General features: G+C 42.5%; 2 protein-coding genes across 9 annotated transcripts; one reads left to right on the forward strand and one right to left on the reverse strand.

Annotated features, from left to right (window-relative positions):
- The first annotated feature begins 29 nt into the window (after window positions 1-29).
- LOC105450535 (nuclear receptor coactivator 6-like) lies at window positions 30-17,274 on the forward strand. 5 transcript variants are annotated; one of them, XM_011690443.1, is made up of 7 exons: window positions 30-48; window positions 8,683-8,839; window positions 10,095-10,195; window positions 11,926-12,005; window positions 13,682-14,014; window positions 14,389-14,523; window positions 15,845-17,274. In XM_011690443.1, the coding sequence occupies exons 2-7, from the start codon at window positions 8,715-8,717 to the stop codon at window positions 16,121-16,123; spliced, it is 1,053 nt and encodes a 350-aa protein (XP_011688745.1). In that variant the 5' UTR covers window positions 30-48; window positions 8,683-8,714; the 3' UTR covers window positions 16,124-17,274. The 5 variants fall into 5 exon arrangements, with proteins under 5 accessions (XP_011688745.1, XP_011688744.1, XP_011688742.1 ...); XM_011690442.1 differs by lacking the exon at window positions 30-48 and adding an exon at window positions 409-513; XM_011690440.1 differs by lacking the exon at window positions 30-48 and adding an exon at window positions 3,560-3,678.
- On the reverse strand, window positions 17,121-25,376 carry LOC105450534 (probable E3 ubiquitin-protein ligase HERC4). 4 transcript variants are annotated; one of them, XM_011690436.1, is made up of 18 exons: window positions 25,214-25,376; window positions 24,284-24,473; window positions 24,083-24,193; window positions 23,639-23,761; window positions 23,276-23,551; window positions 23,045-23,196; window positions 22,847-22,963; window positions 22,071-22,331; window positions 21,739-21,866; window positions 21,392-21,560; window positions 21,024-21,314; window positions 20,565-20,744; window positions 20,356-20,442; window positions 20,101-20,286; window positions 19,639-19,949; window positions 19,417-19,566; window positions 18,985-19,324; window positions 17,121-18,872 (listed from the first exon to the last, which is right to left on the reverse strand). In XM_011690436.1, the coding sequence occupies exons 1-18, from the start codon at window positions 25,214-25,216 to the stop codon at window positions 18,720-18,722; spliced, it is 3,228 nt and encodes a 1,075-aa protein (XP_011688738.1). In that variant the 5' UTR covers window positions 25,217-25,376; the 3' UTR covers window positions 17,121-18,719. The 4 variants fall into 4 exon arrangements, with proteins under 4 accessions (XP_011688738.1, XP_011688739.1, XP_011688740.1 ...); XM_011690437.1 differs by lacking the exon at window positions 25,214-25,376 and adding an exon at window positions 24,711-25,043; XM_011690438.1 differs by lacking the exon at window positions 25,214-25,376 and adding an exon at window positions 24,678-25,043.
- Window positions 25,377-26,926: the final 1,550 nt, after the last annotated feature.

Genomic DNA, 26,926 nt, shown 5'->3' on the forward strand with positions numbered 1-26,926 from the left:
GTAGAAGAGGCCGACGAGAGGACGAGATACGAGCGCGGGCGAGAGTCGGTAAGGGCGATTGCGAGATTATTGATTTTCCATTCTTCCCAACGGCGGGAAATGCGAGCCCTGCCCGGCCTCCCTTCGGCGCGCGGCGCGGGGGAAAAATGGACTGCCCGGTAAACTGATAGCGTCCCCGCGCTCGCGCGTCCGCCCCGGCGTTCGTCGTCCGGCGTTCGTCGCCGGGATAAATCCCCGGAAGAACCGCCGTGGAAAATGAAGGAGGCGGCACTGCGCCATCGCGCGCGCCCGCCGCGCTTCACCTCCTCGGTCGCCCGGATACCACGGTCGGCGTATCGACGGATTCAGCCGGCTCCGGTGGGCTCCGTTTAATCCCGCTCTCCTCTGGCTCCTTCATTATCGAACCGAGAGAGTGATATGCCAGTTGAATTGGCGGCTTAATCGGCAATTAATTCACCCGGCAGAATCGATCGAATCCAAATTTCTAGCCGCATCGTTCGTTCTTTCCGTTAGGTATGTATATGTACGATAATCCGTTGACGATGGAAAACAATGAAACTCTCTATACGTTTAACAATCTATATATTATATCAAGGCGACACTTGAACCGAACTTCGGTTAGTTTGTAAATCATTGATTAATCCAACTGGCAGAGTTGCTTGAGATAAAATTTCTAAATATATAATTCGTTATCCTTAATCTAATTTTTTGCATAAAAAAATTTCATATAATTCTATCGATGAACAAAATAATATAGGTGCCACCGGATAAGTTTATTATCGATTAAGTTAATCGGAGTCACACCCTTAAATGTTCGGTCTCTGAATACCGAAATCGCCGATTTTTTTTTACGTCACATATATTAAATAACAAAATATTAATAATTCGATGTTAACAAGACAGTATAGATATTGCTTGATGAGTTGATCATTGATTAAAGTTAATCAAAGTTTAATCACTCTAAATCAGCTATATATAGTTGCGAGAATTAGTTTTCATCGATATCAAATTAATTACGCGGCCCTTTGCATCACCTCGTTGAGGGACACACCCTGTCCGTAATTACGCGTCGAAACTACAGGGTGTAAATTATCGCCAGCTGAGGCGTGACGCACCGATAATCAAAAGTGACGGATCCTACCTTCGATACGCTATTCTACGCTATCGCTTCGAAATCGTTATAATATTTAATGCAGGGTTAGTGTAAAAAATAAGATATGTTTCTCTTAGAGATTCGGAGACGATTACGCAAAATTTTTAATTAACGTATATGTTTCTAAGTTTGAGACGCGCCACGAAATTGCGTTCGCATACAAGAGGATGAGATTCCGAACACGCGCAGCGGCAACAATTGTTCACAGACGCGCTCTGATCTCTTTCCCGAGACGGTAATGTAGAAATCGAGTTGCTAGCAACTGAACACTGAGATTTCATTATAGCAGTTCTCTTATATAATATCGCAGGATAACGAATAATGTTGAATCACGATCAGCTGTACGATCAGCCCGATAAAAAACAAGTTACTAAGGCGGAAAGACTGAGAGGATGAATCGTGGCTCTCTAACGTCAATTAAGAATTAAAGTTACTTTACTTTGATTAAAATTCGATTAATGTAATCGATGACCAACTTATCAAATTATACTTATATACTTGAATAAAATTATTAACTTTTTTTTATTTAACATAGAAAAAAAATTCAGGGAAAGCAAAATGGTGTAGTAAAAAATTTTGCTTTAAGCATTTCGCCGAAGTTAACCAGAACTTGGTTGAAGTCGTTCTGAGAATTAATATTAGGATTATTTTATACTTAAAAATTTTAATGTTAGAATGTTACTTTGAAGATATCTTCGTTCAAATTTCGGTAAACTCAGTTGATGATCAATTTATCAAGTGTATTATTTTAATAGAGTTATTAATTTTTTTGGTTTAACATATAAAAGAAGATTAGAGGGACAACAAATTATATGATTAAAAATTGCGCTTTATATCATTCTTCGCCGGATGGATTAATCACATTAATTAAAGTTTGAGCGAAGTCGGTTATCCGCGATGATTGACGTTCCCAAACGGAAGCTGCCGGGCCTGCCGGCACTCGTTGCGAACATCTGTTCCGGGGATGCAACTTAAAATGTGTTCAGACATATAAATGGATGTTTTAACAAGCAATGCGGGGTAAAACAAGACGGCAAAATTTTATTCCTCTATTTATATTCTCAGAAGAATTCTCTCTCCTTGTTTTCCTTAAGTTTAAATAAATATTCAGTTGAGCAATTGCGAGATAAATACTTCTTTTCAAGGATATACTAAACTCACAATTATTTAACATATCTTTTAAGCGGCATTAATCTTTTATTAGCAGAATCTTAATTATTAGTCCATCAATTCTTCGAAATACCTTCTTTTGTATATCGATCAAGTTTATTTCGGAAAAACTCTCACTTGTGGTTGATATATTTTGCATTTAAATTATGAGTAAAGTCATATCTCGATAATATTTGCCTGCTGATAAACGTATAGATTATCTACCGATAGCATCGTGTAACGGAGCGAATTCTCAGCGTCTTTCAATGGCAGCGTCAATGAACGTCGGTCGTTGAACGTTGTAGGAAACCGTATCGCGTTTCGCCTAGCTCGGAACAGACCGGAACAGAGTCTGAAAACAAGGGCGGAGCACGACGCCACTTCGGGCCGATATTTATTTTCGTTTGCGTTAGCAGAGAGATACGTTACACAAAGCGTATATACGATTTACCGGCTGCGAGTGCTGGCAATTGTTCCGCGGCGTAGAATAACTCCGGTAATGCTATGCGCGCGGATATAACTGCACGGAGTTATCGAATGTGGATATTATGTGGACATACGTGGATCAATTCCCTTTATCCAATCATCCCTTAAACCGCACGAGATAAGAAATGCGCGCTATAACCATCAATATAATTATTAAAACATAGACTGTTGTAGCGTGAGAAAAATTTTTTAAAAACACGTACGCAACGGATTAAGTTATAATTTTTTCTAATTAATAATTAATATTTATTATCAATGTAACACGCATCTGTGCAGCAATTATCGGTATTAATATTTTGAAAAAGACTGCTGGTAATTAACGGATAATTCTTAATTGCGGAACCTCATCGTCGAGTTTTCAAGATTCTGCGCGTAAAATGTGTGAAAAGTTGGCGCACAGATCACGTTTTTTTACTCGCGAATGTCAAAGTGCTCATCATTTATTCGCGAGATAGAAAAAGGAGGAAAGATCAAGCTTTTTAAATTTTTTTCCCTGCGATATATGTCTTTGCTAAAAATAAACCGCGCCCGATTGCTCGATCGGCGACGTGTTTCCGTCGATCGGGCTCATATTAGATCGCCGCATAGACGAGATTTTTGGAAACGACGCGTGCGGGTGAGGCTTTCCCGCGATTGCCAGGAAATCCGCCGAATACCGCGAGCGTTCTCGAGGAGGGAGAGAAAGAGAGCATCTCGGGGGTCGAAAATAACCGCGCGGTGGAGGAAGGTGCCGAGGGGGGCCGTAAGCGAGATTTCGGCGGTTCCGGGTGAGGGAGGGGGCCCGACGACAGTTGTCTTCTGCTGCTCTCCGGTGCTTTCGCTTCTCCGAGGGTCCAGTGTGTTTCGCCACCCGAGGAGAACCCGCGTGCTCCACGTATATCAGCGCGAAGGTAGGTAGGTGCCGCGTTCTCTCGTTTCACGCGTTCCTCGCAACGTCGTCGTCTCCGTTGATTGCGTTCCGAAAGGAGGAAAACATTCCGCCGAAAACGAGAAGATATCCCACGGAAAAGCCGGTGGGAAATCGAGGAGATAAGTAGTGGAGACATTAGAACGAGGAGCGTGAGGAAAAAATATTGATAACGGAATGCGGGAGAGACGTAGGGAGAGAAAAAAAAGGCGAATAGCAACTAAACGATGTTTTAGAAATTCGAGAACGGTGTGAAAAATTGAGAAAAGCGGAGTCAGAAAATCTCGAGAGAACTTAAAAACAGCAAATGTTATATTCTTTATTGAAACAAATTATAGTGCAGGCTACGCAATTATAGTTTGGAAAGAAAGTTTAAAAAGATGATGAATCATTGTACATCGATCCTTTTTTCGTAGATCCCTCATGTGAAAGATCGATCATGCCTTTCAATTATTGGCAACGTAACTGGCTAGGCAGTTGTCATACTTAATTAGCATCTTGGCATTTAACCGCCTAATTGTCGTGAGAAACTAGGCCAAGTCGTTGTTGGTAATCAATTACAATTAACGGGGGACAGAAATTATTCTATTAATAATAATCTATTAATAATAATCTATACAATTAGATTGATTTAATTGCGGATTTATGGTGTCATATAGATGCTTTCGAAATTTTCTTTATTCTTCAATTCATCCACTCTACTTTGCACGTCGTAAATTATATCTTCGTATAATTAAAATTCACGAAATCGGGCAGCACGTGATAAATAATCGTAAATGAGGTGTAGAGCACAATAATCATTTACATCCGCGCTACAGTCATTCTCGAATATTCGCGTTACGAGTTTGTGAGTCAGCGCGGGGATGTATTGTCTAGATGAGCGGGTTCGTCCAGCCAAAAAACGAGTGACGTCCCGAGAGTACCCGTCGCGGACTTGCAGATGAGGTGGTGATTGAAATTTACACGACAACGCTCTCTCGGCGCGCCGCCCCGTCTATTTCGCATCGCGCTCTAACCACCGCGGGTGAATGCCGTCAACAACAACATCCGGAACGGCCAAAAATTAAGTCGCTCTACGCAATCGTCGCATCGTATCGTTGAAACAATCGGCCAGAAATAGGCGACACGTCTCGCGTCACGCTGACGAATAATTCCGCAATGCGCAAAAATCGTCACCCTTCCCCTCCCCCTTCCACACCTCCGCGCCCGATCGCGTCGCGCGAAATTCTTGCGAACGTATGGCTCCGCGAAAGAAAAAATTGATTAAATCGACGAGTGTTTATTGAACCAATTTTTTTTATTACGAAACCGAATTTTTTTGCAATCGATTGACTTTAGTAGGTTAAACTCAGTTCTTCCGGGGTGAAGTCTTGATTTTTTTTTTAAACCGGATATATAGCGGGATAATTAGAAAAATCTAAAGTTGTCTATTAAACTACTACTTATAATTATTTAATGTCAATTATAATGTTCATTTGCATCGCTGAGAAATTGTAGCGTTGTTCGCATTTGCTCGACGCAGCGGCCAAATATATTGACCGCTCATTGATTTCGTGCCTGCTCCGCGATGCGAGAAACGATCGAGCTGAGTCTCGCGAAATCGGTCGCGTTTTATTTTCCTCTTCTTGATGTTTTTCTGATGGTATCTGGCACGGTGTACGCGCGAAGACGTGAGTTTCAACGCGGCCGCGAGCGAACGCCGTCGTCCAAATGCCGTCGCTTGGAATAGAGCGAGTTATGTAAAGAAAATCGGCTTGTCCCGAGGATAATTCCGAGTGGAAAGCAGTTGTCAGCGGTCATTTTCATGGATTTTCACGCAGGGGAAATTTCACTTCGGGTATCCACGATCGAGCTCGCGCGCAGTTGAACTCGAGTCCTTTGACAACCCTTCCGTTTAATCTTTCAATTAAATGAATCAATTAAAAGTGAATATTAAGCTTATCTCGATGGAACCAATCTTTGCATTTCAGTGTTTATTTCAAGGCTCACGTGGCACTTTACGTTCTGTTCTTATAGCAGGAAAACATTGCGAGGAATTCGTCGACAACCTCGGCATTGAACGACAATGGCCGGTTGACACGCGCTATTGTTAGATCGTCGTCCGATTTTCATCGTCGATGTCGGTCCGATTTTTATCGCGGTCGCGCGGGCCTTAATGTAATTCAATACGACCCGCGAGAAGCCGGGCTCTCCGAAGACCTAGGCCGCGGGAGGGGGAAGAAGTAGAGATTTTGCGGACGATGTAGATATATTCGGAGGAATTTTGTAGGCAAAAATAACCGCGGTAGGCACCGGTGGCCGCCCAGCAGGGACGCGCCCGCGAGAATCCGAGGTTCTCGAGGTGTTGAACAGGTCCGTGTTTTCGTCCAGATTACCACCTCGGAGCGTAATCGACTCGGAGAGGGAGGGAGGGAGGTGCTCATTATTTAGTTTTTGACGATTTGTTTCCTTTAAATAAAATATGATGGCATAACTGTGTCCGCATGCGGTTGGAATGATAAACAGCTGGCGTTCTCAGAAGCAAGAACTCTTCTCAGCGGGATTAGATTTGATTGATGCCAATACGGGCGAACGTTTATTGCCAATAATCCTTCGGAAATGGGTTAGATGTATACGAGAAAAGGATGTCAATGGTAATTAATAGCGATAACATGTAACTGCTTGGAAAATTGATTGCCGCAGGTGTTCCCGCGGCGGGCGCGCGAACGTGTCTCAAATTATAACGTGATATTCAGCGGGAGGGAAGAAACGTGAGAACGCGGCGACTTTCGTGTTTATGCCCAGGGGATATAAATACGTTCCGAGTTATGATTAAAATGTGAAACGCGTGCGAGATCGCAAGGAAAATGCGTCAGAAATAGAGCGATGCTGCAGTTCCGCGAGGAGAGGCATTTAATGAAGCGCGATATACTCCAATCTTGTTTCTTCAAGAGAGGTTCACAGCAGATATCGAGTAGCAGGGGAGGCATAATCTTGCTTAAAAAAGCGTTCGCGGCCTCGATAAATTCGAATGGGGAGCCTTGAGGAAAGGTTTCGCGCGCCACGATGGCTCTTGAGACTATCCAAATATCTCTCGGAAAGCTGCAAAGCTCGAAAGCTTTCCGCAAAAGTCCACAGGGGATATTTACCTCCAGCGCGGCCTCTTAGCTCGCGTTTCCACTCTATGGATTTCTCTACGTCTTTTGAAATAGACCCGCGCTGAATATCTCAAACACGATGGGAGGGCGCGCGAAGACGAGATGTAAAAACCGAGACGGGATGATAATAAAGATGCTGCTCGTGACGTGTGTATTTTTTTTTTTTTTTTTTTTCGTGATACGTTAAACGCGATAAACGGAAAGCGCCGTCTGGCTATTTCGAATTAAGACTCGCACGCATGTTTGTGTCAGCGAACTCGCAACCGACTCGCCACTGCAGACTGAAGACCGATGACCAAACAGACGACTTAATCAAGAATGCACGATTTCAGAAACTGTCGACGATAAACGAGAGGTGTCGTCTAATTGTAAGCGAAAAATTTAGCGAAGAACAAAATGTCGAAAAAACTGCACGCGTTTATTTCCGTCCGTCGATCCGTAGAGGAGGAGGAAAAGAGAGCAATATATTTTACGCTCTTTCAAATGCGGGGGTGATTATAGATCACGCACGAAAAAAACGTTGATTATTTTTTCTCCTCCACCCGAATTGAACCCGCGCGATGTCTTTCAACGCGTGCGTCCCTGTGCGCGGATTTCTTGGCACGAAACCGAGAATTTAATGCCATGCCGCAACTTTCTAGCGAGCCATAGAATCTCCCGGCTAGGCGCCGATCGTGCATCCCGGTGGAACCGGGATAGCCAAACACAATCGTCGTCGAACGATCGTCGAACGATCTCTCATCGGGGAACGATAGCTCGTGACCCACTTACCCGAAATTGCGTTCGCTCTTTGGCCACGCACGATTTACGATCGAATTGGAGTACGCACGTGACTCATTTGTGCCGAGGCAGGAATGCACACCGTTCGTCACGTCACGTGAATTCGTCGCCGCCGCATCGTGACAGATTAATGATCGTAATTCTTCCCGGCGATTTATTGAATAATTTTATTTGTGCCCGCTTAGCGTCATTTTGACAGTCGAGAGAACCCCTAACGTTATAGTTCTGCTTGTTCCCCATTTTCTTTATATATGTATGTATCTTTCATGCATCATGTCGATTCTGATACTAATTAATTTGACAGTCTATCTACATTTTCCACGAGATGGTAATAAAACGTAAAATAAAAATGGGAAAGTTGATGTGTATGTGCGTATGTCTCTTGTAATTTTTTATAATTAAAATTCTTAATAATTAAAATAATAACACAAGTAAGAAATTATAATATATAATAAATTGTTACAATAATTTTTCTTATCTTTTTTAACAAGCTTATAATAAATCATCTTGCATTTCTCGCTCGCAACTTTTGTATTTCTCTTATATCGATGGTAAAATGTGCCAACGTAAACAAACGTGATCCGCGATCGCTCATGAAAGAAACGCCGCGGCAGATGGTCGTTGCACGACGTAAAACGAAAAATTGCCTTCATTATTTACCGCCGCGCTGGATTTTCATTCGTAAGCCAGATATTTGCTTTATAAGATCATCCGTATAGGATATATCCGATGAATTCTGGCAGAATTCACGTATATGTACAAATAGAGCGGCGGTGGCAGATTAATGGGGCGCCTGCCATTTGCGGCACGTTTGAGAAAATAACGTTATATGTATAGATAATACCGTTCTATATGACTTACGACAAACGAGGGATAACATATGTGCTCGCTGCATGGAACATCGTCAAATCGTAATAAGACAGTTGTATTAATATTATGTATAATTAAGGCGTGTTTTCGTATAGTACTCAATAATTATAGAATTTTGAAAATAAAATATGCGTGAAGCTGATGAATCGTTTAAAGTGTCGAATTGTGCGAGCAATTGCCTTGTAATTCTGATGTTGCAGCAATTCGAGAGTGGATCTATTAAGGCATCAACATGGCCACCCAGAAGGCGAAATTTGTGAACAAACAGTTCAATTCTCCTATCAATCTGTATTCGCCACAGGCGATACAGGAGACTCTGGATAGGCAGACTCAGGTTCTGGCTAACGGCGCAGTCGGGTAAGTTGTGCTACAAGTAAAAGAGATACATTAGAATAAGTAAAATATTAAGATTGTCTTGTGATTTAAAAAAATTTACATTTACAAATGAATGTAATAGCAATAACGATAAACAATAATCGTCGGTTTTTAATATATCAAATGAACACTCATTCATCCTTTCAAATATCTTATTGGAACAATTTAGTTTCACGAGGAAAATCATCGCGCGTTACTTCTGTTTACTTCAGCCTAAATAACATCCCTTGACCCAGTCCGAATCGGATTCTTCTGATCTCCGCGTCTGTGGATCGTCGATCGACTCGGATGACTCACGAAGCGCCAAAACCGCGCGGCGAATCCGAACCAGTCGACCCGGCGAGACCACCTTGCGTCAATCATCGAGCGTGTCAGCCCGCGTGTCGTGCGTGCGATCGTCCGCTGTATCGGCCGATGTCAGTCCGGTCGCGCGACGACGCCGTCGGCCGCATGAATCAGCCCGTCGGCGTCGATGCCGTTCGCGACGTTAGTTTATTTTCGGCGGGCCGAATCACACCGGCCGGTTCGAAATAAACGGCCTGCACGAAACCGACCGAAGCCCGCTTGCACCGCCGCGTCTTCGTACTTGACTTAGTTTCGCGCTTGATGGACCGCGGACGCGCGCCGGTTCGCTCGCCGTTCCGTTCCTCTTCGCCGTCGTCGTCGTCGTCGTTCTGCCTGTCCTTACCGCTTCGGGACTTCCTCCTGATCGAGATGATCGCGAAGAGGTGACGATCCAATCGCCGGTTTTCGGTTCTTAAGATTTCCGTTCTGAATCCTTCCTCTGTCGCAAGTGAACGGTTCCTCTCTCGCTTTTTGTTCGCGATTTTGTTTGGCTTGATAGTTTCTTATACACCTCGCGATTCTACACGATTCTTGTCAATTGTCGACGAACGGAGTACACATTTTCACCTTGCGCTCTCTTATTATTCAATGCTAATGCTCGACTATAATAATGAACAATAGGTAGTGTGAATAAAAAAATGAAGTAAATGTTTTTAAGATATCGCGTCTTCTTAGCCAATTTACATAAAATTATAATGCACGCTCCATATTATTTATCATACAAAAACAAGTACTCCAAACATAGGCAATCGACGTTCCACATTTGTCGTAAAATTTTCTGTGGGGAGTAAAAAAAACAGTTACTTTAATTTATGTAAAACATTATGATATTTCTGCAGCATTCGAAATATTACTAGCCGAGCTAACTAAACGTGGAAATCTCTCTTTCCAGGATCGACTTCAGCCATTTGGCCAAGCCAGCGAACTTGCAGAACAGCGCGGTTCTACGTATGCTCGAAGAGGAAGAAGCGAGGCAGCGCGGTGGTCAACCCGGTAAGAAATGCCTCTTCAAAAATTGTTCCTAGAAGACGTAACTTAGGATTGGGAAGATCGTAACATTCCTTTGACGTTTACAGTCTTAACGATTAGACTGACGAGTAGTAGACGAATTTATAGGTCTGTTTGCTCGGACAAGCGTTTGCGTTTAATTCACGCGCTGAAGTCTATTCGTCGCGGCGATGAATCACCAGGTGCAAATATCATCGGTCATCAATCACCTGACCTAGGGCGGCATCAGCTCCCTGAATTAATGCCGCTATCGTTTTTTTTGGCAACACGTTTCCAATTTTGCATGACACAGCCGTCACCTCTCTGGCCGCGGCTCAAAGACGCGAGTTTGCCAGATTAGCAGCCCGTTTTCGCAAAGCACACCAAGTGCCCTCAGTCCGTTGAACACCGAGCGCTGTGCTCGAGAAAGGCCCCCTTTGTGGAGCACGTCGCATTGATTCACCCTCAAAGGGTGTCCTTAATTAGAGCGTGGAATCATTGTGTCCGAATGTCAAGCAGGCGCTTTCGACGCTAAATTCGCCGGGAACAGATGCTTACTATTAAAACGAGAGTCCGCTTATATTCAATCATATCAATAAAATTGCATAAATATTAATTTATGTTTTTACATTATTTGAAGAGAAATATGGAATCTCATTATTTCAAAATTATTTGTACGACATTTATCGATTATCAATTCGATTATTAAAACGTCTGCAGCGATGATACGCATAGAGATCTCCCCGGGAAATTTTTCGCGACCCTCCTCAAGGACGCGGACCGCCCCCTCCTCCTCCGATCGGGCACAATGTCAAGCCCCACTCCTTGGCCGGTCACCAGAAAGGCTCTAAAATCGGTAGCCAGCTAGTTTCCGCGATAATGAAAGGTACAGGTGACTCCGCCATAGCGGTTAGTAGTTGGCGGGTATCCGTTTTGGCAGAGTGACGTTCCTCACCGCCGCGGCTGGTGGTACCAGCGAGCTCGCTGGGAATCGGTACGTGAACGCATTGGATATCCAGCGCCGCGGGTTTATTGGCTGTGCCAGAAAATATGCGTTCGCGCGATAAACTTTGCGCGATTAACGTCGCGCGATCCCCGTATAGGGTGTCGCAATATTCGGTCGCTCGTCGCGACGCGCTCGCCCGCGGTGCACGCGATCGATATACATGTATAATGCGAGAGCCGTATGACGTGACACGGTTAAATTAAAATTGCACGTCATTAGGTACTATTTTGACGAAATGATAAAATCGCGGAAAGAGCCGGCACCCCGGCCGCCGCGATCCGTCGTGGCGAGTAAGGTCGGATCAAGTGCGTCGTTGACGAGAATTGATGACAGTGGTGGTCCGATGACGGTGAGAAATCGCGATTAAATGAATACACGCGACACCGGTGATTGACGACGTTGAAGTGACACGACAGATAAATGAGACATTTTTTTTTATCGGAATTTTAGAAAGGGAGATTTGATAATACATCAATTTCTTCTTAAATTTATATTAATCTGCGGGAGAGATCGGTATTCAAAAACGCTTTCACCCTCCCGCAAATCGTTTTAAGTTTCGTCTCTGAAGAACGTAATATTTCTGTACGTTACTCATTTTAAGCGAATTGGTCTAATTCTAATTGGTTAACGCACAGATATATCGCAGTCGTATAAACGAAGAAACTTCATAGAACCATATAGTCGCGCCAAACGGGCTTTGTCTCTACGAGAAACTCTATTATTATCCTAGGTCTCAAACGAGTAGCTTGGCCACCGCCTCCAGAGGATCAAGACTTCGACTACGTGGAGCAAGCTCCCGTCCAAGCGAAGGTAATATGACGGATAATTGGATACGTGTGTACATATTTTCGCGCTAAAGACTCAGACTTTCGTCGTCCCATCATTACGCTGCTCCTGATAAGGCAAAAGGCAGCGGAAAACAAAATTTATAACTTTTCGCTTTTGAACAGGAAAAACGCAAATTAATTCATTGAAAGTAAAATAATAATAAAATGCCAATTAAAAGAAGTAAAAGCTAATTACATCATCAAGTTAAATCATATTTTAATACAAAAATATTGCACGCAGAAATACAAAAATATCAAATTCTAACACACATGAAGGCCTGACTGCCTTTTCTCTCATCGTCAGCGTAACAACATTTATCATTTCATGTGGAGGAGATGAGGATATAATTGACGAATGTAATTAAGCAAGCGATTAGATCGTGACAATTTCGAGAACCTCCGAAAGGACACGGACTTTTTTTGAATGTCTACGTGTTGTATGCATTCTTTTTTTTGTAATATTATTTATTTCCATTTAGTGCGATATGTAGCTTCTCCTGCATCTTGCCATGCGTGTAGAGTGAGTGCAACGATGTTCGTTACGTGTTTCTTTTATGTATTGTTCACGTTCGTTCCTCTCTGTGTATGCGTATATCAGCCCTGTTTCGCTCGGAGCAGAGATGGAAAAGAGAACGAGTACCGCGATATACTGCACGAGTTGCTAAATTAAGCCAGCAAAGCCTGGCTGGCGTAATAATCGATGAAATTGAAGCCGATTCGCATTTCCAAACAATTTTTAAAAATCGTTACTAAATCTCGCGGATAGTTAAGCCGCAAATAAAAATATCGAAATTGAAATATCGCGTCGTCTTTATAGCGACCGAAAGAAGAAAATAAAATTTTGTGATTGTCGTTCCATCTCTGATTCGCAACGAGTTCGGTGCACGCAGTGAATATCGTGATATTCGTTTTAGAAAAGTTTACGATACGAAATGTCTTGATTCAATATCACCGTGAGCAAAACCGATCGCGCGAATCCGCCCACCATTGCGGTCGTCGAGGCAGGTCTACCGATGAATTATTTGCAGGAAGCGAAAAAGGAAAATGACAGACCGTTGTCAAATTGGTGCACGTCCCTTTTGATAAAACCGACGGTGCTTGGCTCGAGCGAATCGCGGCCATATTACAAAGAATTATTAATCTGAATAATCGAGAATAATAAATTAATCCGAGTATAATCAGGAAGAGGAGAATCTCGTACCTCCTCATTCTCGTCAAAGTATTTCATACATTAGTTCTATTTGTATGGAAATAAAATTTTTCCCTAAATATTTTTTATGTAATAATATAAGTCTAGAGTCTCAGTAATTCGAGTGATAATTAATCATTCTTCGATGAATTATCACTCTCTTATTGTATCGGTCGTTTATTTTATAAATTCATTTTCTAAATCTCCTTTCCTCTCTATTAATCAAGTTCTATAGAATTATCAGCTTCTTATTGTCCAAATAGTGTTAATAACATTAATGAGGAACGTCCAGTATACGGAAAAAGAGACGATTTATATTTAAACAAATAATATGGACTTATGAGAATTATAGATATCACGTCGTTTCTCGCAAACCTTCGCATATCATCCCTTTCCATTTTGAAACGACAAACATCAGTCCGTGCGTTCGCTCGAGCCTACAAAATTAATTATTTTCCCCCCGGCAAAAGACCCGTGGGTACGGTGAATTCGGCTCGTACCAGAGCAGCCCCTCGTCGGGTCCATCACCCCAACCGCCCTCGACGGTCGCACGGTCGTCGACACAGAGCGCCGTCCCGTCGTCCCCGTCGCCGGTCAGTCCTGGCGGCACGCTCCTGCGACAGCCTTCGCACTTCCAACAGCAACAGACGAACCCCAGGGGCTGGGCGCCCGTGACACCCCCGGCTACCTCGCCGCTCTCCCAGCAGCATCCCCCGTTTCCGAGCCTGCAACAGCAGCAGCAGCAGCAGCCGCAGTATCAGCCGCAGCAGCAGCAACAGCAGCAGCAGACCCAGTCTTGGCAGGTAAGTGATGCTCGCATGAAACGTGGCTGACGGTCGTCCTCCGCAATTTTGGAAGAAGAGCCGATGATTCTCGGTAAGAAACGACGACACGTGGCAAATTGCGCTTGCGATCTTGGATATAAGAAGCATCATCGCCGTCGTTGTTTATGCGAGAGATATATTTATTAGTTACGCATGTGCTCTTCCTCTCGCTCTCACGTACTCGCAGAGCCTCGCACGATGTGTCGTGAGACGTTTTTAGCCAAGATACGCGGAGGATAAGCGGAAGATTTGCAGGATAGCAACTGCGGTACGGTCGTAGATGTCTTCTCGCGTGGGTGTTGACGCACTCGCGATAGTGGGGCGAGTCTTATCGCTGCTCTTTCTTTCAACAGCACCCCCAGGATTCATACGACCGGGCACCGCAGAGGCAGCAGCAGACACCATCCGGCTATTATACAACCGCCCCTGTGGCGTACGAGGCACCACCCTCCACAATCGTCCTCCGTCCTGAGCCGCCTATCTCGCAGGTGAGAGTTTCGTAGCGGGAGCTTGAAGAACTTTACTCTTGCCACCAAATAATTAGTAATAACAATTTATATTAATAAATAATTATATTATGCAAATCTAAACAATGACAAATTATATTAACAAATATATTAATTATATAATATATTTGTTAATATAATTTGTCATTTAAATTTGTATAATATAATTACTTATTAATATAAATTGTTATTATAAATAAATATATATATACACGGAGAGAATTTTTTTTTAAATTTACCCTGCAAATCATGTTAATTATGGGACAATATAGTATTTAGGTAAATTTTACTGTGCACTACAATAAATTTTACTGCGAAATCTTATTGTAGTGCACAGTAAAATTTGCCTAAATACTATATTGTCCCATAATTAACATGATTTGCAGGGTAAATTTAAAAAAAATTCTCTCCGTGTACATATATATATATATATGTATATATATATATTTGTTAAGCTTCTTTGCCTCGCTTTATAAAAATATTTCACGCACATTTTTGGTGGTCTGAATCATTTTTTGCGTGCTGAACATTGATTGTGCGTGAAATCCGAAACCGATATTGGAGTCAGGCCTACGTATGAACATTGTATTACATCACGGGAGGATTCGGCAGCGAACATGTTAATAAACATATTTGTACGTTCGATATTATGTTACACCTCCCGCGCAACTTTAATCCGGCTAAAAATAAGCGCGGTAAAATATTATGCGCGCTTCCGAAACGTCGCGCGTTTAATACCGCGGGTTGTGTCACGATACAATATTTTTGCGAGAGTATCCGCGCGCGAGCTCTCTAGCGAGAGCTGTCTTTGGCAGCATATCAGCCGTTAAATATACGTCCTCGTTATTCCGGTAGCATCGATTACATACTCCCTTGTCCGAAATTTATTTCTAAGAATATCTCGCTGTTTTCTGAATATCTAGCTGTTTTCTAATCCGACCCTCGACTTCGAAAGAATATTTCCTGCGTCACTAACAAGAATACCTGTTTTTTTTTATTTTTTAGATATTTTCGCGACTTCTGGCGTTCGCAAAGTCGAGTCTTGAAAATACGCGAGAGCCATTTGCTCAAATATAATTTGATAAAAATCTAAAAGAATTATAAGCTTAAATCACTTGCACAAAAAAAAAGAAATAAAATAAAATAGAATATTGTAATATTATCGATGAATTAAATAGTTTTCAACAGAGAGAAGCAAATTAAAAGTATTATCTCCCACAGTAAAATGTGATGATATTATAAAAGTTTATTCGACATTTCTCGTCGCCGTTTCCAGTCTCCCTGATCGATTCTTGCTCCGCAGTCACCAGCGCCGGTGTACCAGGCCCAACCCGCGGCAACGAAAGCTCCGGCGACAGGCAATATGCGAGGGGACCTGAAGTGGCCGCCGGCGCCCATCAAGGCCCAGGTCGCGGCGGAGAACCAGGCCAGGATGGAACTCGCGAAGGGCCCGGCTTTCAGGCCCCGTCGAGTGCACAAGGACTATAGCGGTTTCTTCGCGCAACACGCCCTGAACAGCACCTACCCGGGCTACCGAGCGCCGCCTGGCACCCAGTACTTCACCCCGGCTTATCATCATTAGCGAATATTCCGTTTTTTTTTTTTTTTTTTTTTCGAGCGACGTATTCGAACGACGCATTCAGGCATCGCCCTGAGTTTCTCTCATTGACCGGGACGCTCAGGACGCTGTTTGCGGATCCGCCGGGATCCGCGAGGAGCCCAGAGAAACGCATGAGAGACGAATTTCTTCGCGTGAATGGAATCGAAGGAGGCTGTAAAAAAAAATTCGTATCGATTCGGCAGAATTTCGTCTTGCAACGCGATTTCTATTCTTCATTTTTCTAGAGGGAGACCACGAATCTGTGTCACGAATTATCGTGCAGTAGCTCTTTCAGAATGTGGTCCAGGCAACTGACGAGAAATTCACGTCATGCGCTTCTCAGGTATCTAGAGAGACTTCCGATCTGGATTTCGAGCTTCAACGAACCTGTGTATACAGAGACTGAACGGTTACCTTTCATCTTTGCAGGGTAGCGTAACTTAATAACAATTACCGAAAATCCCGGTTTATTTTACAGGCATTCATTCGGTTTATTATTCGAACATCATCGTTCAAAGATTCCCACACTTGCAAACGTCACGTTCTCCTCTTTTTTAGTCTGCAAGAAAGTAGATCTCTAGGTACATTTACACTTGTAATGAAACAGTAGGCTAGAAATATAAAATTTATTTTATTTCCTTAAAAATTTCATCTTATTTCTTCGCGCTTTTCCTCTATCTATAGGGATTCTTGCTTGTATGAGAACATCCCCAGTTTGGGAATTTCTGATCTAGGAATCTGAACTCAAAATGTTGTGATAGAATTAACGCTGCGAACAGATTTACAGGTTTACAAGACTAACACTTGCCATACGAATCACAAGAGTGGCGGATCACAAGCAATCGCTTGAGAGAGAATAATGGCGGCAGATTGTACTCTTTACTCTGCGAAGGCCACGACAACATGGAAAAATAACGTCGAATACAAACAAAAAAATCCGCGAAATGAAACGATCGAGTAATTACGGAATACATAATAATGTATTCGGGGAGAGAGTGATGTATCGAATCACTGAGAGGCGACGAATTTCGATAATGCGACTTGGCGACGGTCTGCCCGTTACAACTAACCGACGAATAATTTTTAATAATGTAACATATCGATGTGAATAAATAAATAAATATTACAATTTATGCTAAACGTTTTGCCCCGGTAATCATTACAAACTATACCTAAGAATGTAACATATGTGCGCATATCTAAATTTCTAATAATGAAATTTGGCATACAAGAGGTAGATAATGATCTTTATTTTTTTTTCTCCGATTTTTGCTTTCCAGCTTTGCTTTCCAGCTTTGCTTTCCAGCTTGTTTAATACAAGACACGTATTTAAGTAACAATTTACAAAATATTTCTTATACCAAGTTTCGCGAGAGACCGTGGCTCGAAAGTGCAATTTTCGAGCTGTCTAAATTACTCCCATCAAAAAAAAAGTATGTCTCAATAAAAACCTAAAAATATTTTATTTATTATTTAAAACAAAAATTGTGTTTTCAGCGATGCTATTTTACCGCTAATGTCATGTGTCATGTGAAATTACTACGCTAGTTTGATACATACATACACATATACAATGTGTATATATGTATAATCATTTCAATAATACATCTTAAATCCTTACGCATATGGCAAGCCCAAAAATATACTCTCAAATTAACAACGTGTTTAAAATATTGTGAATACGCTTCTTAAAAAGTTATGGAATTTGTCTGCTTTGTCGCGTGAAAAGGTTCCTATTAAACTAGAACAGCTTTCTCTGAGTATCATCCTCTCTCTTGTACACTTATAAATTAACACCACGCATTTCTCTCCTCACGATCAACCAATGACTTTCTAGCACGTGTCATATATTAGTATTGCTTCGTAATAAATATCGATAGATTTCCATATAAACAACAATATAATCTACAATTAATCTATGTATTTACTGCATAAAAATTAATGAATTTCGTTTGCAAACTTTTATGATTATGAATATTAATTGAAGATTATATGATTATATCTATCAATTGACATTATACTAATTGATATCTATCAATCAACATAATATCAATATTACATTGATTGACGATTATCATTCAATATATGTATCAATTAACATCAATATTATTATCAAATTGATATAATAAAAACGAGTATCGTAATCGGTTTAATGTGAATCAGTAGTGCGAGATTTTTATTTTTAAAAAGCCCAAAATTCAGGTGTACTTTTCGCGTTTGCTTCAAAATTCATTCACAAAGTATCATCACAATAGAAGACTATTCAATTTCTATATTTCCTTTTCGATTCATTGTTGATTTATACATTATATTATGTAATCAATTATTGCTCGTTTAGGCAGTAATCGTATCAGGTAACAATATGAACTCATTTCTTGATGATTTGGTGGACTAGAAAAGTCGAAGTCGGAGATTTACGCGCGGATCTGTTGTGCGCGATGTTAACGTAATTTGTAAGGAACTTGCTAATTCTTTTTCCCCGCCGATATTCTGTGTCTTCGTTAAATTTATGACAGATTCGTATGCAAATAAAACTATCGTACATTACAAGCCATGAGAAGGGGCGCGTTTGCGCTTCTCACACAAGCGAGAATCCTTGATTGTGTTGGACAGCTTGGAGCAATTTGTATTTCAATCTCTCGCGAGTCTGATAACGCGGCAGATCGAGCAGGTTGAAGCACGTATGGGCAGCCGGTAGAAAACGTTCGTCGGTCATCGGCTGTATCGTTATCTGAAATAGAGGTAGCAAATGGCAAACATTAAACTTTCGTTTCGACAAAGATACGACACGCGATCTACCGCGTGTTCTAATCTAACTCCGACATGTTGTCGCTTTCTCTCACTTTTATAGCCTTCATGCCCTGTATGGGTATTCTGTCGCTGCCCGTTAAGAAAAGTAGAAATTTCTTCTTCTCCTCCAACGGCAATTCGTGAAAGACCTGCCAGAAAAGCACGATGGTGGGATCGTTTTTGCTGTAGCCGTTCTTGTAACTGGCGTTCCTCTCCAACTCCTCCCAATCGTAGTTCTCGTTGCCGATCAGAAGTGACATCAGTTCGTGGCTACGAAACAGCTCCAGCACCCTACCGCCGCACACGTCGTGAAAACCTTTGTGAAACGCCTTGAACTGCACTTCCACCGATTTGTTCAATATATAATCCACGTAAAGGTCGACGTATTGTTGCCTGCAACAATACGACAGCGTGTGTTGCCTTCCTTTTGTTCTTCTTCTATTATCATCGTCATCATCGGGTATGCATGCAACGCTTTTACGTACTTATTTCTTAACGTTACAGGAACTTTATCACCGCCGGGTATCAATTGAAAGCTCTTCAGCTCGCCGAACACTTCCCTGCTTATCTCGAAGTTCAAGTTGAACACTTCCTCGAAGTCCGATTCGTTGTATTCGAGAATACTTTCTAAACTTCTGCAATGCGTATGTACGTTGATAATTTTTTTTTTAATATCAATGTATAGATTTTAGAAACGAGTGAAATACCTAGCTATTGTCGGTGACATTCCCTTGATATCATTCCCCCCGACCGATTCTCCCAAAAGTTTCTTGTATAAAACCAACGGAAATGGTAAGTTGATAATTACGAAGTTATATATCGCCAAGCCACAAAGAAGGCCGATTAGAAAATACATAATTTCCTCCTCTAACGTGTCCGAGCTAAACCAGATTGTCCTCGTCTCCTCGTATTCTTTAAACATACCGTACTTAAAATCGAGAATCTCTGCGAAGAGAAGCATGAAGAATTCTTTTCTCACGCCACCTACGTCTTCAGCCTCTTCGTCGCGGAATTTAACCTGGAAAAATTTAAATATCGCGCTAATGTAACTACATGATTTCTTACAAGATCTGGTATAAGATTTCTAAAATTTAATTTTCAAAAGATGTATTTAATTATTTGGATTTAAAAAGCGTTAGAAGAGCTTTTATAGGAGCTTGATTACTTACTCTAAGTGGTCTCTTTAAGTCCTTAGGATCGTACTTAAACAGCTGATCCAGAGTGTCGTTGACTATGTTATTCCGTGACACGTGTAATACTACAAATTGATTGTACTGGTCGAAGTTTAGGCTAGGTGTACCGAACACCAAATCTCTCACAACCCGCGACGCCGCTTCATTCATCGCGGTTCGCATCTAACATAAATATAGCTTATTAAACAACGCGCACGATTACTTTTAAATAGCTCATATTCTCCTTTATACCTGTATAGATTGATCGGTTTCGAGCAATATGGTTTTCGCCTCGGCATTGAACAGGAAAGGATAATTGCAGAAGTATATTTTACGGTACTGAAAAATCATAAAGATTATAATACTATATGTATATGTGCAGCAATAAGCAGCAATGCGTCACTTAATTCACCGTGCGTGAAAAATTTAGCGGCTCACTGAAAATCTAGGGTCACACTTACAAAAGACCGATCGTCTTCTGTCATCCATTTCAAATATTCACGGGGAATGTCTAAATATTCCAATAATTCCGGCAAGTAGAAGGTTTCATAGGGCACTCTTATATGGGCCATGATATTTAATTTATACAATAGCCCTAACATTTCTAAAGCACATGATAGGCTTTCAGTCCACACGATGGCCTGTGAAATACGTTCTCTAAAATTACCATATAAGAGAAAGATCTCTCTACATCTCCTTTTAAGAATTATTTTTGAGAAAAATTTCCCATTTAAAATATTTTATTTTACAATATTTTTTGCACACACCGATTATTTTACAGCGCGGAAGCAAAGTTTAGTTACAGAACAATTTTGATCGCTGAATCTATAACGCGAATATAGAACTACCCAAAAAAATTTCGAAATTTTCTGCCAAATCACTTGTCGGTTGCGTGAAGAATATTTCTGCGCGTAACTTACCTTGTCCGCCGTCGACTGTTTCACAAAGTGCATCACCACAGACTTGTACAGTCTCACGAGTCTGTCGAAGTAGTACGGCGGGGTTTTCATCCACCATGTGCCTACGACTTTGGAAGCTTCAGCCTTCAGTCTTAACACTGCCTTACAGAACGGCGTTTGCAGAGAGCTGTAGTTGGACAGATTCGCGAAGCGATGATATAGCGGTAGCGTTAAGTACACTCTTAAAGACTCCACATCGGGCGGAGATTCGACAAACGACGGTATCAGGCTATCAGTTACGCATGTGAAAATCTGGAATGAAAAACGTGACTTTAATATCTGGACAACGATCAAGATTTATTATATTATGTGAATATTCGTGTACGTACCAATTCTTGAATCGTGTTGTTGTCCAATTCTGCGATAATTCCAAACAATTTGATCGCGTAATCGAGATTGACCCCGTGATGCTTGCTCGAACATCCATAATGCTCGTCATTACTGAGTAAAAAGGACGCATTTATACACGCTTGACTTTTGAACACAGTTTCTATATACCTGAAAAATACCATGAATATTTGAAGTCTGTGCAATAATCGAAGCTACGGTAAATTGAGATTTCTTAGGTCAAGATCTATCGAGGCGTTACGTGAAAGAGCAATCGAGAAACGAAGAGAAAAACACGAGCAAATACGTCCAATTGAACTTTGTATAATGTAGTATATTTTTCACTCACGTCATCAATTCATGATTAACCGGCGAACCTGGTGGAATCTTCTGACAGTCGGCCAGCCTTTCCTCTGTCACTGTAAGAATTTGGCAAGTCGACCTTGACATTCTACTGTCATCTGGTTCTACATTATCCTGTAGATATATTTAAGTAAAAATAATTTTTCGTATAATTTTTCACCGCAGAAACGGTGCAAAATTAAATATCCCGTTCTCCTACTGTTTTTTTTTTGTCTTTCTTCGAAGAAAAGAAACCAATTAATCTCAACTTATAAAATTGGTAGATAAATTAATAAAAAACCGAGAGTGCGAGTGTAACTAATACAAGGAAACACACACTTTTTTCTGACTGATTGTAGCAAAGCAATGATCGCCTCCGCTAAAGATATGCTTAACAACACAATCGATTTGGGGACTATAGTGCAGATCGATTATCATCGACGATCCGCTCGGTGAAGACCATGGCCCTAAAACGACTTGTGGCGTTGTAGCACTCCGCGAAGAACGATTGCCCAATTGTCCAGCGCCTCCCAAACCCCATGCGTAAACTTTCCCTCTAGACGGCACTAAGGCCAACGTGTGCCTCTTACCGCAAGATATCTGCAGAATAAAGCGTATTGACATTACTATTTCGTAATTACATAAAATGTAATTTTACACGGTGTGACGTGTAATTATCAAAAATATTAAAATGATTCTGAAGGCTCTAAGATAACAAATCAAAAATTAAATAAAGTATAGCCCATAAAAGTCAACGCAGTTGTTTTTAAAGCGTAAACAAATCTTTATTGAAATAAAAAGAAGAATTGCATATTATCATATATTTGCGATTTCTCTTTTTATTTCAATAAAGATTTTTTTGCGCTTTAACAACTGCATTGGCTCTTATGGGGCGTAATTTATTTCATTTTTGATTTGTTATATTAGAATAATAGAATTGAGTAAAAAAATCTTTATTGAAATAAAAAGAAGAATCGCATATTATTATATATTTGCGATTCCTCTTTTTATTTCAATCAAGATTTTTTTGCGCTTTAACAAATGCGCTGGCTCTAATGGGCCATACTTTATTTCATTTGTGATCAAAAATATTATTTTTATAAATCGTAACTGACTTGTGTCACCGTGCTACCCATCAGCTCCATAATCTGTCGCGGCAAGATCTCATTTGTATTATTGCCATGTCCTAATTGACCGTACATTCCAGCACCACATGTAAACACTCCCCCGTCCTGAAATAACCGGCAGCAGAAAATTATTTCGGGACTCTCTAATAATCTTCAGAGTACCGTCCGACGTGTTAATCAAAATACCAGGGTCAAGAACGCTGAAAACTCCTCCCCGCAGGCCGCGTAGCACACTTTCGAGTTTCTCAGAGTGCGCAACTGGCACGGTAAACCCCTCTGCTGTGTGTCATTCAGTCCCAATTGTCCGAAGGTGTTTCTCCCCCACGCGAATACGGCTCCTGCGAGAAAAACGAATGTAGCGAATGTGTGCTCGCGTGAAGTCGAACGGCACCCCGCGACCAACGGCGGACCACTTACCCGATTTCGATATGACTACAGTGTGATAACCGCCGCACGCGATAAATGCAATTGGCACAGCAGCTAAGCTGGAAATCCTTTTCGGCTTTATTTCGGTATTCGTGTGGCTCCCTAATCCTAATTGTCCCTCTCTGTTACTACCCCAGGCGTACAGCTCTCCGTCATTCGTCAGAGCGATCGAATGCTCCACACCACATGCGATTTGCACTATTACATTTGTGCCCAATACTTTTATCATGCGTGGTATACGCTCTGTACAATCGACGCTATTTAATCCTGTGGGATTAGTAAATATATGAATTATTATACTTACAATTATTCAGCACCTCAATATGTAGAAATAAAAAAAAAGCTGTACGTTACCTAGTTGACCTTTCATATTAGAACCCCAACTGAAAAGTTGTCCCCACTCATTCACAGCCAGAGTATGACAATTGCCACACGATATTTTTCTAAATACAAATGCGTCTAGGCCAGGTATCAATTCTATATAAAAGGAATCAATATATTTTAGCAAAGTTGACAAAGGACAAAGGATATTATAATCCACATGGAAAGAACGCTTTTGCTGGATACAGGATTTGAAAATAATTTTGTTGGAAGGTCAAACTGATTGCTAAAATATCAAAGCGTTTTTGCAGCGATGCTCGACATTTTTGAGTTCCTACCAAAAAATTATTTTGAGAGGCCAACAAAATTATTTTCAGATCTACATCCAGCAAAATTTTTAGACCTTTCAGCAAAATCGTTCTTTCTATGCAGGGGTCATTGCACATTGTAATAACTGAAAATTCTTATTGTACTCACGTAACCTTTTCCTCGCCTTCTCGTGGCCGAGCTGACCGTAGTCGTTGTTACCGCAAGAGTACACTTGGCCATCCTTCGTTACAATTACAGTATAATTTTCTCCGCATGCAACTGAAATTTTTGATCTTCGTTAGAAACATTCTCTCTCGCCACGGGAATCTTGGCAGGCTTTGCATTATCGAGATCTTTTGGATGCCTTACTGTCAATGACATTGTGCGCTTCTGCAAAATCCACTTCCCGCGGTATGAAGATGTTCTCATCCTCGATACCGCCCAAGCCCAGCTCCCCGTGAATAGTGCTGCCCCAACAGAACATTATAATGTCGCAGTACTTGAACCGTTTCACTGCTAGAGCACTCTCATCCGTCGAACACTTTCTCGATCTGCTAGCCTGCACATACAAAAATATACAAATTTGAATAGGAAAAATAATGTATACTATTAAATTTGTAAAAAGTAGTCATGTACAATACAGCTGGTATTTTATGCTTAACAAAACATTAGATTGATTCAGTGACATTTGAATGCACTTATTGTTGATAATATACAATGATAAGAATAAGACTACATTTAAATCAAAATATAATTCATTTACGTCGCTTTCAACACAGATAAGTATTATACATGCCAGCAATGTATAAGTTCAAAATATTCCAAAAACACTCGGCTTCAAAAATGAACAATTCACTCCTCGCAAACTCGTTGTTGTCCTTCATATTACGAATTATTAACACAAATACAATTCATACACCCGTTCCATGTGCAATAACCGGTTCATCAATTGTTTAACGACTTGGCAATTAACTTTTTGCCATTTATCACTTCGATTTCCGCGACGAATTAATTTCCAACGCTTGTGCACTCTCCAGACGTCACGTGACGTCTCGTCGCCTTATCTCTCCTACGGACTTTGATAAACAAATCGTGCTTCCCCGGAAAAAAAAGGCATCAAACGAGACGATTAACTCTCTCCCTCCGCCCGTGCGCTACTCCCACGACCGTGCGGCGTGACTCTACGGCAGACGGGTCCGTCGGGTCCACGTGTGAAGCCGAGCATACCTAAAAAGAGAATATTTGGGCGTCTCGCGCCGCAGGCTGAATAAGAATTCGGCGGCCGTCGGTGTGACTAACCATATTTATATTTTTCGCGCGCGCGCGCCCGCACGCGTGTGAGCATCAGGCGCTCCGCGGTTAGCACATGTGTGTTATTTACGCGAGAGATGCGTGCTTCCCCAAAAATAATGCCTCCTCCGCGGCGACGGATCTCTCTCTCTCTCTCTCGTTCTTTCTCTCTCTTTCGGAAAGAATGCTTCGGGGGACCGTCGAGTTGGAATACGTTGGAACTGGCGACAGAGCGGGCCACGAGGACCGCAACCGTCGGTCTCCGTCTCGCGATACTTGGCCGCGCGTGCCGCAACTCTCTCTCTCTCCCCTCGTCGGGCCGTGCCCCGTGGAAGCCCCTTCGTGTCTCGCTCCGCGTGCCGCCGCTCAGGTGGTGATGTCAAAGCTGTCCACGAAGGGCAAGAAGAGGAGAGGCCTGGTGGAATAAACGTGGCGCGCGCGGCCCGAGAGAGGTTAACCCGGGCACTGAGACGCCTCGCGAGCGAGTAGGTAGTACTAGCGGCGAATATTCTCCGACCCTACCCCCCTCGGCCGCTCCGCCAGCTCTCTCATCGCTCCAAGACAACGACGAGAGGGGAAGGAACATAAAGACCGAAATGTTAGACCGATGAAGGACGACGAAGAGGGAGGGAGAGAGGCAGGGAAGGACGAGACGGACGATCTCCACCTCCTGCGGATCGATCTTCTCGAAATGACGTTAAACGCGAAACGGAAACGGAACTTTGAACGAGTGTTCGATTGTTCGCGATCGTTCGATGATCTCGCCCCGTCGGCGGCCGACGCGGATGATTCTAGAACGCGGAATGACGTCGCGTAAAAATACGAAGCGGCGGGGCCGACGGCCGCGCCGTTTCTCTCTCTCGCCTTCCTCGGCGTTCTCCCCTTTCGTTTCCTCTTTTTTTTCTCTCTTTCTTTGCGGAACGACGACTTCGGCCCCCGAAACGAGCCGGGGGAGGAGATCTCGTTAATTCGCGTCTTCGTCACGTGCTAACGACAGCGCGCTTCAGGGAGCTCACAATGCTCACATTCGGAAACGTCCCAGTCGGCCCTGAACTTTACGGCGAGCGCGGTCGATCGTGCCTGCTGCGTTTACGTCGTTTACCTGCGTGTATGGCCGATGTTTTAGGTTATCATGTCGTTGCAGATGCGATGCGGTGGTGCACACAACACAGAGCTCGCCGTGATCGAGCGGTCAACGGAGATCGAGCGAGAACGGAGAGCGACGGAACGAGGACGCGGATATGTCATATCACTCGTGTTTACCTCCTCAACGCGCAGCCCGCGGCAGCCAGCCTCGGGGGGCCCGCTAGCATTATTATATTATCTATTCAAGCGCGAGCTGCAAACACCACGTGCAACGTCGTGGAGCAACGTCGTCGGAAGCGGCGAAAACAATAGCGTACGACACGTCACGGCCGCGCAGTGTGACAATCGCGCGTCCCGCTCTTAAACCGAACTGGCGTGACCAGCACGTAATCCGCCGCGCGGGCCGCCGCGGCACGACTCCAATGACTAGTGCGCGTGCATCCGCGTGCATATAGGTATGTATGTATGCTATGTATGCCAGCCCTCCGCACCTGGCCCGCAAACTGCTGACAACGAAAAAAAAAAAAAAAAAAACCGGCACAGGAATGCGAGGTGGACGGAAATGCCTGGATTACACCGATGAGAGTAAAAGGCCGCCTCTAAAGTTTTCATGAACAATGAAACTAGGCTTCGCGG

The sequence above is a fragment of the Wasmannia auropunctata genome, unplaced genomic scaffold (assembly GCF_000956235.1).
Source record: "Wasmannia auropunctata unplaced genomic scaffold, wasmannia.A_1.0 LD336060.1, whole genome shotgun sequence".
NCBI classification, from domain to species: Eukaryota; Metazoa; Arthropoda; class Insecta; order Hymenoptera; family Formicidae; genus Wasmannia; species Wasmannia auropunctata.

What these genes read in the sequence shown, in the direction of transcription:
- LOC105450535 (XM_011690443.1), top strand. Translation starts at nt 8,715, where the DNA reads ATGGCCACCCAGAAGGCGAAATTTGTGAACAAACAGTTCAATTCTCCT. An exon ending in CTGGCTAACGGCGCAGTCGG is followed by an intron (nt 8,840 to 10,094) that starts GTAAGTTGTGCT and finishes CTCTCTTTCCAG; the next exon opens with GATCGACTTCAGCCATTTGG. An exon ending in AAGCTCCCGTCCAAGCGAAG is followed by an intron (nt 12,006 to 13,681) that starts GTAATATGACGG and finishes CCCCGGCAAAAG; the next exon opens with ACCCGTGGGTACGGTGAATT.
- LOC105450534 (XM_011690436.1), bottom strand. An exon ending in TAATATGAAAGGTCAACTAG is followed by an intron (nt 23,552 to 23,638) that starts GTAACGTACAGC and finishes CTAATCCCACAG; the next exon opens with GATTAAATAGCGTCGATTGT. An exon ending in TGGGTAGCACGGTGACACAA is followed by an intron (nt 22,332 to 22,846) that starts GTCAGTTACGAT and finishes TTTATTCTGCAG; the next exon opens with ATATCTTGCGGTAAGAGGCA.